Below are 15,281 nucleotides of genomic sequence, written 5' to 3' on the forward strand. Positions count from 1 at the left end.
TCATAGTTTAACAAGTGCTAAGAATATCAAGTTTCCAGGTCAGCACATATTCACAGTGAGGCTTATTTATTTATGTAGGCCTTATTAGATACTAAATCTTATTGTTAAAAAGTTTCAAGTACTCAAACTCCAGGCCTTATGACTAGAGAACCCCCCCCCCCAAAAAAATAATAATGATAATAAATAGATAAATAAATATACAAATAAATAAGAATAAATAAATAAATAAATAAATAACCCTCATGGCTCAGCTCTTCGAGCAGTCAATCTGAAATTAATATGGATGAATCCCCTCCCCCTACTGAACAATGCAGCTGGGCCAGCCCCGACTACTATATTTTGTTTTTGCTATTTTCAGATTGATATATACATGTACGTAATTCCGACGTTTAATTTCCTATTAATACAATATTTCAGACGCATTCATCTGCAGACCATTCATATCGGCTGACACGTCTATAATTCGACCAGTTCCAGTCATTATGCATCACAATCTCCTGAATAACATTCATAATGGTAAATTCATCCACTATGTTTGTTTACCACCTCAAGGTAAGTTATGTTTTTTTTTCATCTTGATGATTTCTTAAGAAATCATATGATCTGCATGTAGAAGTAGAATGAAATAGAATGAAAAACCTGTTTTGATGGCCAAACTTGAAATAAGATGCAAAAAAGTAAGACCATTCCGTTCTAACTGAAATTAAATTACACTTATTATTGCTGTCCTTACCATTGAGATATTAACCCTTTTTGCTCCAATGTTGCAATTTTGCACATTCGTACAATTAAATTCAACAATCGTAATAATTAGTTTTCTCCCCTTACTTCAAATTAGATAAGCTACGAAAAGGCAACAGTTCTTGAATAACATCTATATAATGAAAATAAATATCAATGGTGCAATATGGAAAATACCATGGAAAAATTGTCATTATTATCCCTCCAAAATCGCATGCAAAGAGTTAAGTATTTTAGAGTATTTTATCAATTGATTTCACCACTTTCAAAGTCGTAAATTTAATTACGAAATGTATTATTGCATATAGGCCTAATATGATGCAGACATATCAGTTTGTTCTCATACTGTAAATACAGTGATACAAGAGGGGGCTTCTTCTGTGCCCTCTATACCTACTTCAACAGCATCAATTAGTCAGGAGACAGCTTCACTGCAAGAGCAAGCATCATCATCAGCAGCAACATCAGCAACACTGGTAGACGAGTATCAGGAAACATCGACATCCTCGGTTTCAAAAACTGCAACAAGCCAGGCTACAACACCGTTAGTAAGACACTCGACGACATCAACAACACTGATTTCCTCCACAGCCACACAATCTACAACAACGGCGACTCCGCCTACTCCAACGACCCATCCTACCACAACTTATCCCACAACTACAATGACACAACCTCCTACAACGACGGCACCCGCTATGGCAACACTACCTACAACAGCAACGACAGTACCTACTGAGGCAACACAGCCTACAACAACCACTACAGTACCTACTGAGGCAACACTGCCTACAGCAACAACGACAGTACCTACTGAGGCAATTACACAGCCTACAACAACAACTACAGTAACTACTGAGGCAACACATCATACAACATCAAAAGTACCTACTACAAGAACACATTCTACAACAACACAGCGACCTACTACAACAACACTACTTACAACACCCACAGTTATGACATCACAACATACAACGACAGTACCTACTTTAACAACTCAGCTTACAACTTCAAAAGTCCCTACTGCAACAACACAACCTACAACAACGCTACCACCTACTACAACAACACAACCTACAACACCGATGCCACCTACTTCAACAGCACATCCGACTACAACAACGATCTCCACTTCAACAACACAGATTACGACAATCTCAACCGTTGACATTCAGAGTATGTATTGAGATAATTATTACTTATTATGTTGCCATCGGGGGGGGGGGGCACTTACATTGGCGAGTGGATACCATGCGCGAACCCCCCCCAAAAAAAAAAACACGTAAAAAAGATGACTTTTTCAAGATAGGGCACGTTACGTACGTAACGTGATAAGGGTGTCCAGAACACAAAAATCATAAAAAAGGGTATCTACATGTATTTCGCTAGGAAAGTTACGTGTTTAATGTCAAATTTGCAGGGATGATAAAACAAAATTAAATTGTTTTATAAAGGATGTCCTTATTGCCCCAACACTACGTGTTTAGAGTCCGATTTGCGCGAGGTGTAGAAGGTGGGTGGTACTTAACCAAATAATGTGTAAAGGTAAAACCGACGAGCGAAGGACCCGTGACATCACAATAAAATATTCCTATACCTGTTTAGGGGTTCATTTCAGGGAATATTTGCCAAGAGTATCGTTTTGTTTCCAATACTTGTTAAAGGTAGGGTTTCACACGCCAATACTTCTTAAGGGGTGCATTTTCAGAATATGGAAATTACGTGATTATGATGCTTTCCGAGACCCCATGGTCGCGCATGATATCCACTCGTCAATGGAAGTGGCCCCCATAAATTGTGTATAACTTCACCTGTTACAAATGTGAATGATAATGATCATGGTGATCCTGTATCTTTGACAGAATTATATTTGGGAAAATAATTTTGTTTATTCATTTATTCATTCATTTATTTTGTTAATTTTGTATCTATTTATTATCATTTTTTTTTTTGGGGGGGATCGATTCACTCCAGTTTGCTGTTTAGTTATGCTAAACGATATTTTAATTCCCGTTCTGATTCTTTATGCTTTATGGAGTAGCGGCGCAGGAGGGGCAGATGGTTTTTCAAGCAGTAAAAAGAAAAAAAAAGAACGAGAAAACCGAATATAAGAGTGGAATAATGACAACAACAACAACAATAATTATAATAACATTAATGACAATAATAATATTAATAATAACAATAATGATAATAATGATGATAATGATGATAACAATAATGATAATGATGATAATAATAATAATGATAATGATAATAATGTACAGCATTCATAAAGTGCATATCAAAAAATTTTACACTTAGAAATAATCTTGTAAAATTACATATTTATTACATCCTGAAGCTTTTCCACTTTTAAAAATTGGTACAGATCCTCCTTAAAGGGATGGTCCGGGCTTAAAATCTTTATATCTAAATCAATGTGGTAAACTTCACAGAGCAAAATGTTCGAAATTTCATCGAAATCGGATAACAAGTAACGACGTTATTGACTTTTAAAGTTTATCAATATTTTGTGAAAACAGTTATATGCCCATCGTCAGGAACCTCATTAGGTGGGCTGATGATGTCACACCCCCATTTTCCTTTTTCTTATGTTATTACATGATGTCACATTTTTAATTTTTTTAATACATGTGTCTCCATTTTGATGAAATAAGTTGCTGCGATAAATAACTAATTCATTTATTTATTAAACATCTTTATTTAGGATAACATGGAAATAAATATATGGTTAAAGTAGACGTTAATCATGAAGAACACAATGGACTTTAGCTTGGAAATTAGATTTTGCAGATATCTATTACCCTTCTTAACTTGTTTCCTTGCCCGAAACACTTCATAGAGCGCAATTGCACCCCTCCTCCCTCACACCGAGGCCATCGTGATGCCATATGCTTTACACGGAGCTGTGATTCACATAAAATGGCTTAGGCTTCATTTCCATTCTTAATCTTTGTCGAGCTTGAAAAAAATTGTGGAGAAACGATTAATTAATTAAAACCATTTTAAATGATACAAAATTTATGAAAAAATGCTGGAGAGAAGTCTGAAATAAACTTTGTTTACATGTAGTAATGTCCTCAGATCCAAATGGTACGAAAACGTGAAGGTTGTGCTTACCTAGGGTTGAAATGCTAATTTGGATGTAAAAGTTGTTACAAAATGTTTAACTGCATCTATTTTAATTCAATTGGCTAAAAATACAAAAGAACTCTATGAGAAATGTACAGCACGTTCAGTTTGTCTCCGCCTTATTTCCTTGACACAGCGTCAAAATAAGCATTTCTGCCCTCTGCGAGCTTTGCAAAAATGGACAATGCTCACTCAATACAGTGTAACATTCTGTCAATTTCTTTTACTTTCATTTGATAGATGAGACCCAAAACCTAAGAATATGTGTAAAGAAGCTATTCCCATATTGCATAATTATTTGTCATTTCCCAGGATTTGTTCAAAGTGTAATTAAAAAATCATAAGTAATGTATAGCGCATAATAATACACTGTTTCCATGACCTCGTCTTCAGCACGGCTACTCCGATCATGAATGAAATTTTTATAAAGATAAGAAGGGGCACTCGACAGTGGAACTGTTTAATACTTTTTTATAATGGACAGAAATGAATTCACAATCGGGTTGCCTTGCCTACCCCTATATAGCATCTAAACTTTCATCCATTGAAAAATGATAATTGTACACCGTGTTCGGAGCCAGACGACCGATATGTATTAAACCATCTTAATGAATGTGTCAGTTTCTCCTCTAAAAGGGAAATATATAATTTTTGGTTGAAATAAATCCAATCTGTTTTGAGTTTACTTGACATGCTTGATATGGAAAATTGCAGATTCTGATTGTTTATCTCATTACTTCTTTCAATAGGTATCAAGATATTCGTCACCGATGATGGCAACGATGATATATATTGGTCTGATCTGTCAAGTATGACCTTCACCTTTTTACCTGTCAACCCAGCATCTGAACCGTGGGATATCACATATGATCACACTGATGATAGAGTTTACTGGACAGAGACTGGAGACGATCTTATATATAGTGCTAATGTGGATGGGACAGGCAAACAAAGTATTACTGGTTTTTATTACAACGGTAAATAATTCAATTCAGTTTATTTATTCATTCTTCTCAGGACGTGAAGAGAAAATGATGACAAATGTAAACAGAAAACAAGGGGAATGCCTCTGGCGGTATCACCTGCATAACGCGATTCAATATAGCAGCAGTGCTGACTTTGAAAACTACTATAACTCGCACAAGATGTTTAGTGATACTTGGTTACTCGCATTTCCACGTTTTATGAACAAGACCAATACACTTACAGAGATATGATGGTAATTCAACAAATACCCCAGACGTTACATACATAACAGGTACTTACATAGCGCTTTACCAAAAATATGATCAAAGCGCTTTACAATAAATAACTAATAATAATTACATTAAACAAAACTTAAAATATATCTACGGGACTGGTGCCTGATCTTAATGCCCTGTTTACCCGCAGTTTAAGAAACTTTCCCAGAAGGCAATCCGGCAGGTACATAACTCACAAGGGCTCTAAAAACACCAGGCCTAAGCTAAACCCTAACAAAGAAACAACTTACGAAAGAGAACTAAACATGAATATTCAAACCTATAGTTCTAAAAAAAAATCAAATTAGGAGAAAAAAAATCAATGAGCAAATGAATGTGTTTTAAGCAGAGATTTAAAAGTTTTTCACTTGTCAGTAGATCTTACTGTTACAGGCAGTTTATTCCATTAGGGCACAAAGTTAGCAAATTCTTTATCACCATATAAACTAAAACTTCTTCTGTGTTTAAGGAGGTATTGGTCAGCAAGTGATCTAAGGAATCTAGTAATGCCCATATAAATATAATTACTAATTATGTCTGATAGATAACCAGGAGCTTCCCCCCGTACGTGCTTTAAAAACAAGAACAAGAATCTTGAAAACAATGCGTTCAGAGACTGGATTTTTTTAGTATTCATCATTCACCTCCTAGCTTTCATTATTATTTTGCACCGATATTTCATATTACCATTGAATCTTTTCATATTTGTGTTTATGTATTTTATGTTATGCAGGGCCCCTAGTATGGGAGTATTCTCTACTGATGTGGCTACCCTGTTCAATAAAGACGAAATAAATATATAAATAAAGAAATAATAAGCAAAAATTTGATATCCACAGCTCCTGTTGACATAGCTATTGCTGAAACTGCAAGAAGGATTTATTGTGCATTCCGGGATGAATCTGAAATCAGATCAATCTTACTTGATGGTACTGAAGAAATTGCAGAGGTTACGAGTAACATTGACAAACCAAGGGCATTGGTAGTCTTCGAGTCGACAGGGTAAGTCCTTATTTTTTCATGGGATGTAAGCGGCCACGCCCAAACAGAGGATTGTGATATTCCCAACTCCTTCGGGGCTAAACTTGCGCAAATTATACTCTAAACACGTAGTGTTGACTCCTGGGGCAAAAAGTACGTCCTTTATAAAACATTTTAGTCTTGATTGTATATACCCTCGCAAATTTGACCCTAAACACGTAAATAACCTAGCGAAATAGATACCCTTTGCTCATCATTTTAGTGTTTTTGACACCCTTATTACGTTACGTACGTAACGTGCCTTGTCTTACAAAAAACATCCTTTTTACGTGTTTTTGGTCGCGCATGGTATCCACTCGTCAATCGGATGTCAAACATTGCTGAGTTGGGGTTGGTCAATATTGATATTACCATAATTTTTTATCCTAAGTTCATATGGGTGTTAACAGATATGATAAGTCATCATGGGTATTGCAGGGCCTTTTCACACATGAATCTCTAATCATCATTGTAATGATGATATCCATTGTAATCGTGACTGTGATTAGCGTTCGTGATTCTAATCATGTTCTAGTTTGGTTTCACACGTGCTAAATATTGATAATTAGCCTTATTTTTCACTGTAATCATCATTAGAATTACTATTTTCACCGTGTGAAAGGGCGGTTAGAGGAATACAATCAATTGAATAGGGAAGAAATGCACACATACACACTTCAGACTCCCAATGTAAATAGACATATCGAGTCCTCTCTACAAAATTATATTGAATAAATTAAGAAGAACGGCAGAGGAACAGTAATCATGGTAATCATGGTAATGGAATCGTTATGAAATGAATTTACCCTTCATCTTTATATACGCTTCCGGTAAGATGTGAAAATAATGAATTAATTATTCTTTAATGAATATATTTTGCAAAAAAAGGTAAAACAAAATATCTATTTTGCGTTGAGATTATTTTATTGAGATTAACGAACGCTTTATCACCTGCTTATCGTATATAGGATGGACAAGGGTAATGCTATGATGGGCTTGCTGAAATATCAGCGTGTATTAGAAGTGGATTCTATCCTTGGTTAAAAAAGGGTTGTTATCAGTAGGGCTACAGTCCTTAATATTACACATATCTAAATTTTCTTCAGACCTGACTCATTACGGGCACATTACTTCATATCTTTATAGACATCTATACTGGTCCCACACCAGAAAAATAGAACGGATAAATCTAGATCAATCAGGAAGAACTATGCTGTTTGAAAATGAAGCGTACGACAAAATAGTTGGATTAGACGTGAGTCTTTCAGGTAAGTAAAACAAATAGGAATTTCAATATCAGTTACACCATTTGTATATATATACCTATATATTTTTTTCCTTTTGGATATATTTATATACTTTTATACTTACTTTTAGACTTACTTTTTTCTCTTAGTTTGTTTAATGCTCTATCATACATACTTATGTCTTTGCACATTATCAGTTGTTCCCTTTTCTTTCCCTTTTCCCCACTCTTATGTACCAGTTTATTATGCCTTTCTTTGTTACCTGTTTGACCCACCTCTCACTAATTATCTTGTTATTCATCTCTTCCTCATAGCCCCATCACTGTTTTGTTATAGATCCTATTTGATGTTGCCTGCCTCATATCTTAATCCCTCCCCACTTGAGGTCTTCCTTTGGCCTTACTTACACTAACTTCCCTTTGTGTCTGCCTATACCCTTTTCTTTCACCCCCTTCATTAACCTGATTGGTCATCTCTTCTCACTAATGCCCCTTTTGTCTCCTTGTTTCCAGTGTTGCTGTTGAATGTCTGTGGTCTATATTATGGTTGTTCCCTTTATATGTTTGTCATTTTGCCTCCGAAGAAGATTTTGCTAGGATCGAAAGCTTAGGCCCCCTTTGACTCTCTTCAATAGGAATTTCGGCAGAATTTGAATATATCCATTACCAGGGCAACAAACATCGTTGCCCTGGCAACAAACGCATTCCGTTGCTTACCTAAATATATCTATCATGGATTTGTCAATTATACCATAACAATTAGGTTTCACGTCCAACATTTCTCAAATTTAAGCGTTCGGAGTAAAATTCACGCTATGATGTTTTAACTGTAAAAATTTAAATGTAAATTACATAAATGACTTTGTAAATATTGCTTATGATAACTCTTTTGGCACCCTAAGCAATAGACCCACTAAAATCAATAACTCATTGATGACTCTCATTTAAAAATGTCAAAACTGGTATCACTGACCATATACCCGTTTTTTTCTTTGATAGAAAATAAAAGCATTAAGAATGCCTTTAGATCACATCTGTCCCATTATTGTATGAAATATGTAAACTCTACAACTATCACTCTGAAACAGAAGGTCGTGGGTTCGAATCCCAGCCATGGCGTAATTTCCTTCAGCAAGAAATTGATCCACAATGTGCTGCACTCAACCCAGGTGAGGTAAATGGGTACCTGGCAGGAATTTATTCCTTGAAACGCAGCGCGCGTAACAGCTGCACTGCTAAAGCCAGGGTAAATATGCTGTATATACTGTAGAGCGCTTAGAGACTTCTGACAAAGTAAGTATTAAGCGCTATATAAGCAAGTATAATTATTATTATTATAAATGCTTTGAAAAAAGGAGCTCTCTGAGATTAGTTTGACTGGTATATTATCATTTGACAATCTTGGCGATGCTTATGAACGATTCTTGTGTAAATTCCACGAGGCTATAGATAAAAAGTGTGAAAAGATGTGTCGTAAAAAGAAATATGTTCCAAGGAAACCTTTGGCATCTCCTTCAATACTAAGATGTATTAATAAGAAAAATAGACTCTATAAGATATTTTCTATTAAACGTGATGTTCAATCGCATACTAAGTTAAAAACATATCGTAATAATTTAAATAAGACGATAAAGCCAGCCCGTGAATAATTTTATTGCGAATTAATACAAGTAAATAAAAATAATCTTTCTAAGGTATAGAAATTTTTAGACAACTAAATTGGCTAGAAAAAAATCCGATTTTCCAACATTTTTCATATAAGATGGGAACAAAATAAAGATGTAGAAATTGCTGAAGAGTTGATACAAATTTTTCTAACATTGCTTTTATTAGCTTTTTCAAAGTTGAAAAAATCAGTAATTTCTATATTTACTTCATCATTGTAAATCTAAAAGATTCTTCTATATGAATTAAAAGAAAATGGTATCCCGGGCATAGCAGCATGTGATTTTTTTGTTATTTAAACTATAGATATCAATTCACTTTTAACTGTCAATCTTCTTATTCTAAAGTTTAATGCGGAGTACGCAAGGCTCAATATTGGGGCCACTTTTCATTTCATCTGACACCATCAGGGCCATTATATTTTTTAGATTAAAACAATGACAGTCTACGATATTCATAAATTTAAGATTGCTTCACTTATGTATATTATGCACTCAGTTAATTATAGATATGCTCCTAATATTATCAATTTTTTTCCAAAATAACTATAACTTACACCTATGCAATACTCGCTCTGCTAATAACTTTCATTACCCTAAAACAGCCTCAACCCTAATTCTGAATTCTTTCAAATTTACCGAACCACGAATCTGGAAGGTTTATTTCGAATTCATCTAATGCCAATTCGTCCATTGCCAACTCGTCTACTATTATTTTTTAATACCATTAGTTCGTCCACTCACCACATGGTCTACTTTCGTTTAGTCTAATTCCATTCCGTCTAATAACTAGTTGGTCCAATAGCCAGTTACTCCATATACCATTTGATATAATTGGACTAAGTGTTAAATTGTGCAAAATGAATAAAAATGAAATGGATATTAGACCAATTGGTTATGCGACGAAATGGTGGTTAGACAAAGTAATGTTTGGACCGACTGAATAATGTTGTTTGACGAAATGTTGACGGACGGAATTTAATTTTCAATGGAACGCGAAGCGCTATTTTTTTTTTTTAGATAGGCCTATTTTATTATTCAATGATAATAATGATATAGGGTATTTATATTGCGCACATATCCATCTTGTTAGGTGCTCAAGGCACTCCTATATTACCCGGCTAAGCTAGGCGTTCATAGCGCACACAGCTTTTTAATGAATTACTTCCTACCGGTACCCATTTACCTCACCTGAGTTGAGTGCAGCACATTGTGGATCAGTTTCTTGCAGAAGAAAATTACGCCATGGCTGGGATTTGAACCCTCTGTTTCAAAGTCCGAAGACTAATCCACTGGGCCACAACGCACCACTATCTGCGTTTCGTGTGCAAAATTCGGGTTGCCACTATAGTAACAGCGATATATTCCATTGAGGACGAGCTTCCAGAGCCACATTTGGTTCCAGCTCCGTAAGCTCGAGGGGCCTCCGGGGGGGGGGGGGGGGGGAGGGCACTTCCATTGACGACTGTATACTAGGCGCGACACGTGTAAAAATGGTTTTCCTTTTCAAGAGTGGGCACGTTACGTATGTAACGTTATAAGGGTGTCAAAAACGATATTTAAAATAGTGAAAAAAAAAGATATTTTTCGTTAGGAATATACGTATTTTTCAATACTTGTTAAGGGCAAAGTTTCTCACGCCAAATACTTGTTTAGGGCCCGTTAAGGGGTGCATTTTCTTAATCTAGAAAAGACTTGCTTCCCTTGTTTAGGGTGTTTTTCAGACGGATTGCCATATTGCATATACTGTGTACATATCAACGCATGCGAAATGGTTTTGGTTGGAGAGGTGATGTGAACCATGGAATCAAATCAATTGGCAGAGATCCACCAATGATCCACATGAGATGCAATATCGATTCAATGGACTGTTATATGATGTACATAAATATATATAAATAAATAAATGAATGAATAAATGAATAAATCTAAGCCTTAATTCAGTAAGTTATTACTCACTCAATATGTATTCGATTTGTTTGAAAAACCACTTTCTTATCCATGTCATAAGGCACCTTTCGCAAATCTCTACAACGCGAGATTAGAGTCGGGTAACTCAAAAGTTAACGATTAATCATAGACTCGAATTTCTAGATTGATTATACATTACAGTCAATACAATCAAACGTAGAAAACTGTTTTACAATCATTGCCAAGCTTTGTGTTACAGGCCCTATAGATCTTGCTTTTCGTGTGCAAAGCTCTTTCATACGATACCAGCATGCCATGCCATGTTTTGCCTGCCTAAGCTCGCGGCGGGACTGTACCTGTATCATGGCTATGACTCCAGCTGGCTGGAGACATGCGAAATGTAGATTATGACGTGGATAAGAAAGTGGTTTTTCAAACATATCGAATACATATTGAGTAAGGAAAAACTTGCAGAATTAAGGCTTAGATATAGATCATTACAGTCCATCGAATCGATATTGCATTTAATGTGCATTATTTGTGGATCACTGGCAATTGATTCCATGGGTCAGATCACCTCTCAAGCCGAATCATTTCCCATGCGTTGACATGTACACAGCATGCAACAGGCCATAAACCGTCTAAATTTGCGGAGTTTTTTTCTTTTGCCAGCACCTTCTACCGATATGCCTCTAGCACACAATGTAATGGGCAGTATGTTTTACTTTTCCGCAGAAATGGGGGTGGGGGGGGGGTACACTTCCATTGATGAGTGGATACCAGGCGCGACCATGGGGTTTCGAAAAGCACCCTAAACAAGGGAAGGTCTTTTCCAGGTAATGAAAATGCATCTCTCAACAAGTATGTGGGTTGTGACACCCTATACAAGTAGTGGCATTTTTAAGTATTTTAATCATTGTTTCTCACACCCTCATAACGCTACATAGGCCTATACGTATACCCACTCTTTCCCTTTTTACATGTGGTCGCGCCTGGTATCCACCATTCAATGGAAGTGGGTCCCCCGGGCGGCCTCTCGAGCTCTGGGAGGAAGCAAATTTGGATTTTATTTGGAAAGTCGTCCTAAATCAGATATCGCTGTTACCATAGTAGCAACCAGAATTTTGCACACGAAACGCAAATTGAATGTTTCCGTTCCAGATGCAAAACGAAAAAAAAATCTCATGTCACACAATTTGCATTACAGGACGGAGTTTTACGACCATGACGACGGGCCCAAAAGTCTCTCCCAAAATGATCTACCGTTCTAAATAAGCGTACGCGTCCTCAAACGAAAGGTCGGGAATATCTACCATGTAGGCCTATAGCATTTCGTATATCTCTAGCCAGCTGCCAGAGTAGTCCCGCATGGTGTCGCATGGAAGAATTTTGCACACGAAAAGCGGATCTATTGGGCCTGTAACACAAAGCTTAGCCATGATTGTAGAACAGTTTTCTACGTTTGATTCTATTGAATATGATGTACAATCAATCCTAAGAATCGAGTGTATGATCAATCGTTAACTTTTGTTACCGGACCATAATCACGCGTTTATGTAAGCATGAGCAGTATGGTCATCTAACTAATCAATTGATGCGACCGCGAAGCACGAGCTGAAATAATGTTGATATTCTGACCAAAAATTTGGTCAGGACTGTTTGTAATCGTGAACAAGATGCATATTCAATTAAACAACTGATTCGATATTGCAAATACAAAGTGAAAGCTTTAATATTTGATATACTGAGCTAAAAATGGGATTTTCCCAGGACTGTTGGTAGGAATTCATTAAGATGATAGGCCTTTACGTATCCCACTTATCATAATAATGCGAGCCCGTACCCCAAGCTGATATTTATTTTACATAGAACACTTTTATAACAACAAACATGATGTACATCTCGCTAAAACAGAATATAATTAAATCTGGAGTTCCGTGCAGAAGAATAATTTGTTCATATTGACCTTAAACGGGATTTTAAGCCCAATGTTCTTGACATGCTTGAGAAGATTATCATATCCCTCAACCGGCAATGCAAAGTTTTCCTTTTTTAATGACCTGAAATGTTGTCGATTTTTCCATTTTTCCCTCCTCTTATTTTACTTACTTCTTCTCTCTTCATTTCCCACTTTAATCTCATTCTCCCTCAATCTTTCTTCATTTTCTCCCCCTTTTTTTTTTGGGGGGGGGGGGCGTCACCAATGGGGGGTGCATTCGGCCCCTACCTGGAACCGCCTATGTACTTGACGTAGTGTCCAACATTTTATTTTATTTCTGTTTTGTGATTTTACTGCTTTTGAACTGTTTCAAATCATTTCCAATTACCTGTAAATATTGTGATTATGTGATTTTGAATACCAATAAAACACATAATTAAAATAAAAGGTGTCTTAGTCGTATCACGTTCCATTTTTTTTTTAAATCTAAATCAGATAATCGTATTTACTTCGCTGACGAAGGAGACAAACATCTCGTCTATACTGATCTGGATGGGAACAATATGCAGGTAGTTCAGGGTGTATCTGATAACTACATTCCACAGGATATGATGTTACATAATGGGATGATATATTTTACTGATAAAAGTATCAAAGGGATCGTCATCTGCGATGATTTCACCGAATCTTCTCCAACCTTTCATGAGTACCCCGATGAAACCGTGTTTTCGAGTCCTCGAAAGATGCACATCACAACAGTTCCTTCATGATCAGCCAGAGATTTTAAGATCAAATTTGTAGCGTTATAAAAACCTGAATGACGAGATGTTGTGTATAGCACTGTACCCCCTCTTTTGACCATGTTTTTAAGGTATCTAATATTGTCAATTCATCAGCAAAATTATCCATATAAACTGGTTGCATCAAATGATTGGCTGTGATCTATCACGCTATCATTTATTTTTTAAGTGGGGTAAAATGTGCTGACTGGTACTAATGACCAGTTCTCATGGCCGGTCATCGTTTTGAGATTACCGTGTCATCTAAAAACCGGGTCGTGTGGTCCAGTGGTCAGAGCATGGGACTCATAATCGCGAGGTTGTGAATTTGAATCCCCACTCTGCCATTGTCTGTGAAAATGGGTGAAGGTTGTTACAAGCGCGTTCAACTAAGGCACCGTGAATAAAACATTTGAAAATGGGCAGTCCGACAGAACGTGTTTTTATTAAGTCACCGCAAGTTTTTCCTAATAATTTCTAATGGATAATATGATACTATTTCGAATGAGACATGAGGCATAATATATAACCGTATTATGTTCTTATTCCAAACTGATTAGTTATAATTGATATTGTCTCTGTTCGGAAGTAGTCGCAGTAATATTTACGAGATGATGAAAGTAATAAAAGTGAAATATATCTGAGTTTACACTCCGGCCACAGGAGCTAGTTTCAGGAAACTTGTGATTAATTGCAACTCAGGTTTCTAACGATAATGCAAATACATATATATATTTTTTTTCATCAAAGAGCAATAATGATTTGCTTAAAGAGTGAAAGTTGATCCACAATTTGTAAATTATGTAGAAAATCCAAAACAACCTAATGCCATCATATTTGAAAATAATATCATTCCGAAAAAGTTTCGATATGCTTCTCACTCCACACTCTTTTGAACTAAACCAAGAACTGGTTATTTTAAACACTCCCTACATACATAATAATAAGGCTTATTTACCTAAATCGGCTTGTCGCCTGATATCCGTGCAATAACATCAGTTCATTTCTAAGAGGCATTGTCATGATTGTAGGCTTTTAACTCTCAAACCAACTTTATTTTTATTTTTTTACTGTTGTTTTCTGTACAGTTGGTTTTAATGTAATAGATTTATCTTTTGAATAGGTGTCTGTGTGTGTGTGTGTGGATGTATATGCGTGAATGTGATTATAATATTCAAATCATGTTTTCGCTTAGTAAGTGATGTAGGCTTTACTTTGTAATTTATTGCGTATTTTAATGTTTTTATCTGTACAGAAACGGACAGGGCCTATTGGCAGAACGATACTCGATACTGAAGGGTCTAACCTGAATAAAGAAGACCGAATAAATAAATGATTGATTAAACAATTGCATTCTGGTTACTGGTCCAAATAATGACTTTCAAGTCAGATCATTTAACAAATTACGAAAAATGAATCTTACAATTCAGAGAAAGTTATTATCGTTATCATTGTTATCATTGCTCTTATGATTATCACAATTATTATTATTATGATCATTCTTGCAATCATTCTTATTACTGTCATTATTGTTGATATTGTAATTATTATTATTAATTTTATCATAATTATCAATTATTGATATTATAATTAAAATTATTA

General features: G+C 35.8%; 2 protein-coding genes across 2 annotated transcripts; both read left to right on the top strand.

Annotated features, from left to right (window-relative positions):
- The first annotated feature begins 416 nt into the window (after positions 1 to 416).
- On the top strand, positions 417 to 1,931 carry LOC121415469 (hepatitis A virus cellular receptor 1-like). The gene is made up of 2 exons (XM_041608672.1): positions 417 to 552; positions 1,099 to 1,931. Exons 1-2 carry the CDS (start codon positions 483 to 485, stop codon positions 1,929 to 1,931), a joined length of 903 nt encoding a protein of 300 aa, XP_041464606.1. The 5' UTR covers positions 417 to 482.
- Positions 1,932 to 4,634: 2,703 nt separating this feature from the next.
- On the top strand, positions 4,635 to 15,183 carry LOC121414979 (low-density lipoprotein receptor-related protein 4-like). The gene is made up of 4 exons (XM_041608022.1): positions 4,635 to 4,856; positions 5,960 to 6,122; positions 7,287 to 7,408; positions 13,396 to 15,183. The coding sequence occupies exons 1-4, from the start codon at positions 4,691 to 4,693 to the stop codon at positions 13,668 to 13,670; spliced, it is 726 nt and encodes a 241-aa protein (XP_041463956.1). The 5' UTR covers positions 4,635 to 4,690; the 3' UTR covers positions 13,671 to 15,183.
- The last annotated feature ends 98 nt before the right edge of the window (positions 15,184 to 15,281 follow it).

This window comes from Lytechinus variegatus, chromosome 5 (assembly GCF_018143015.1).
Source record: "Lytechinus variegatus isolate NC3 chromosome 5, Lvar_3.0, whole genome shotgun sequence".
Lineage (NCBI taxonomy): Eukaryota > Metazoa > Echinodermata > Echinoidea > Temnopleuroida > Toxopneustidae > Lytechinus > Lytechinus variegatus.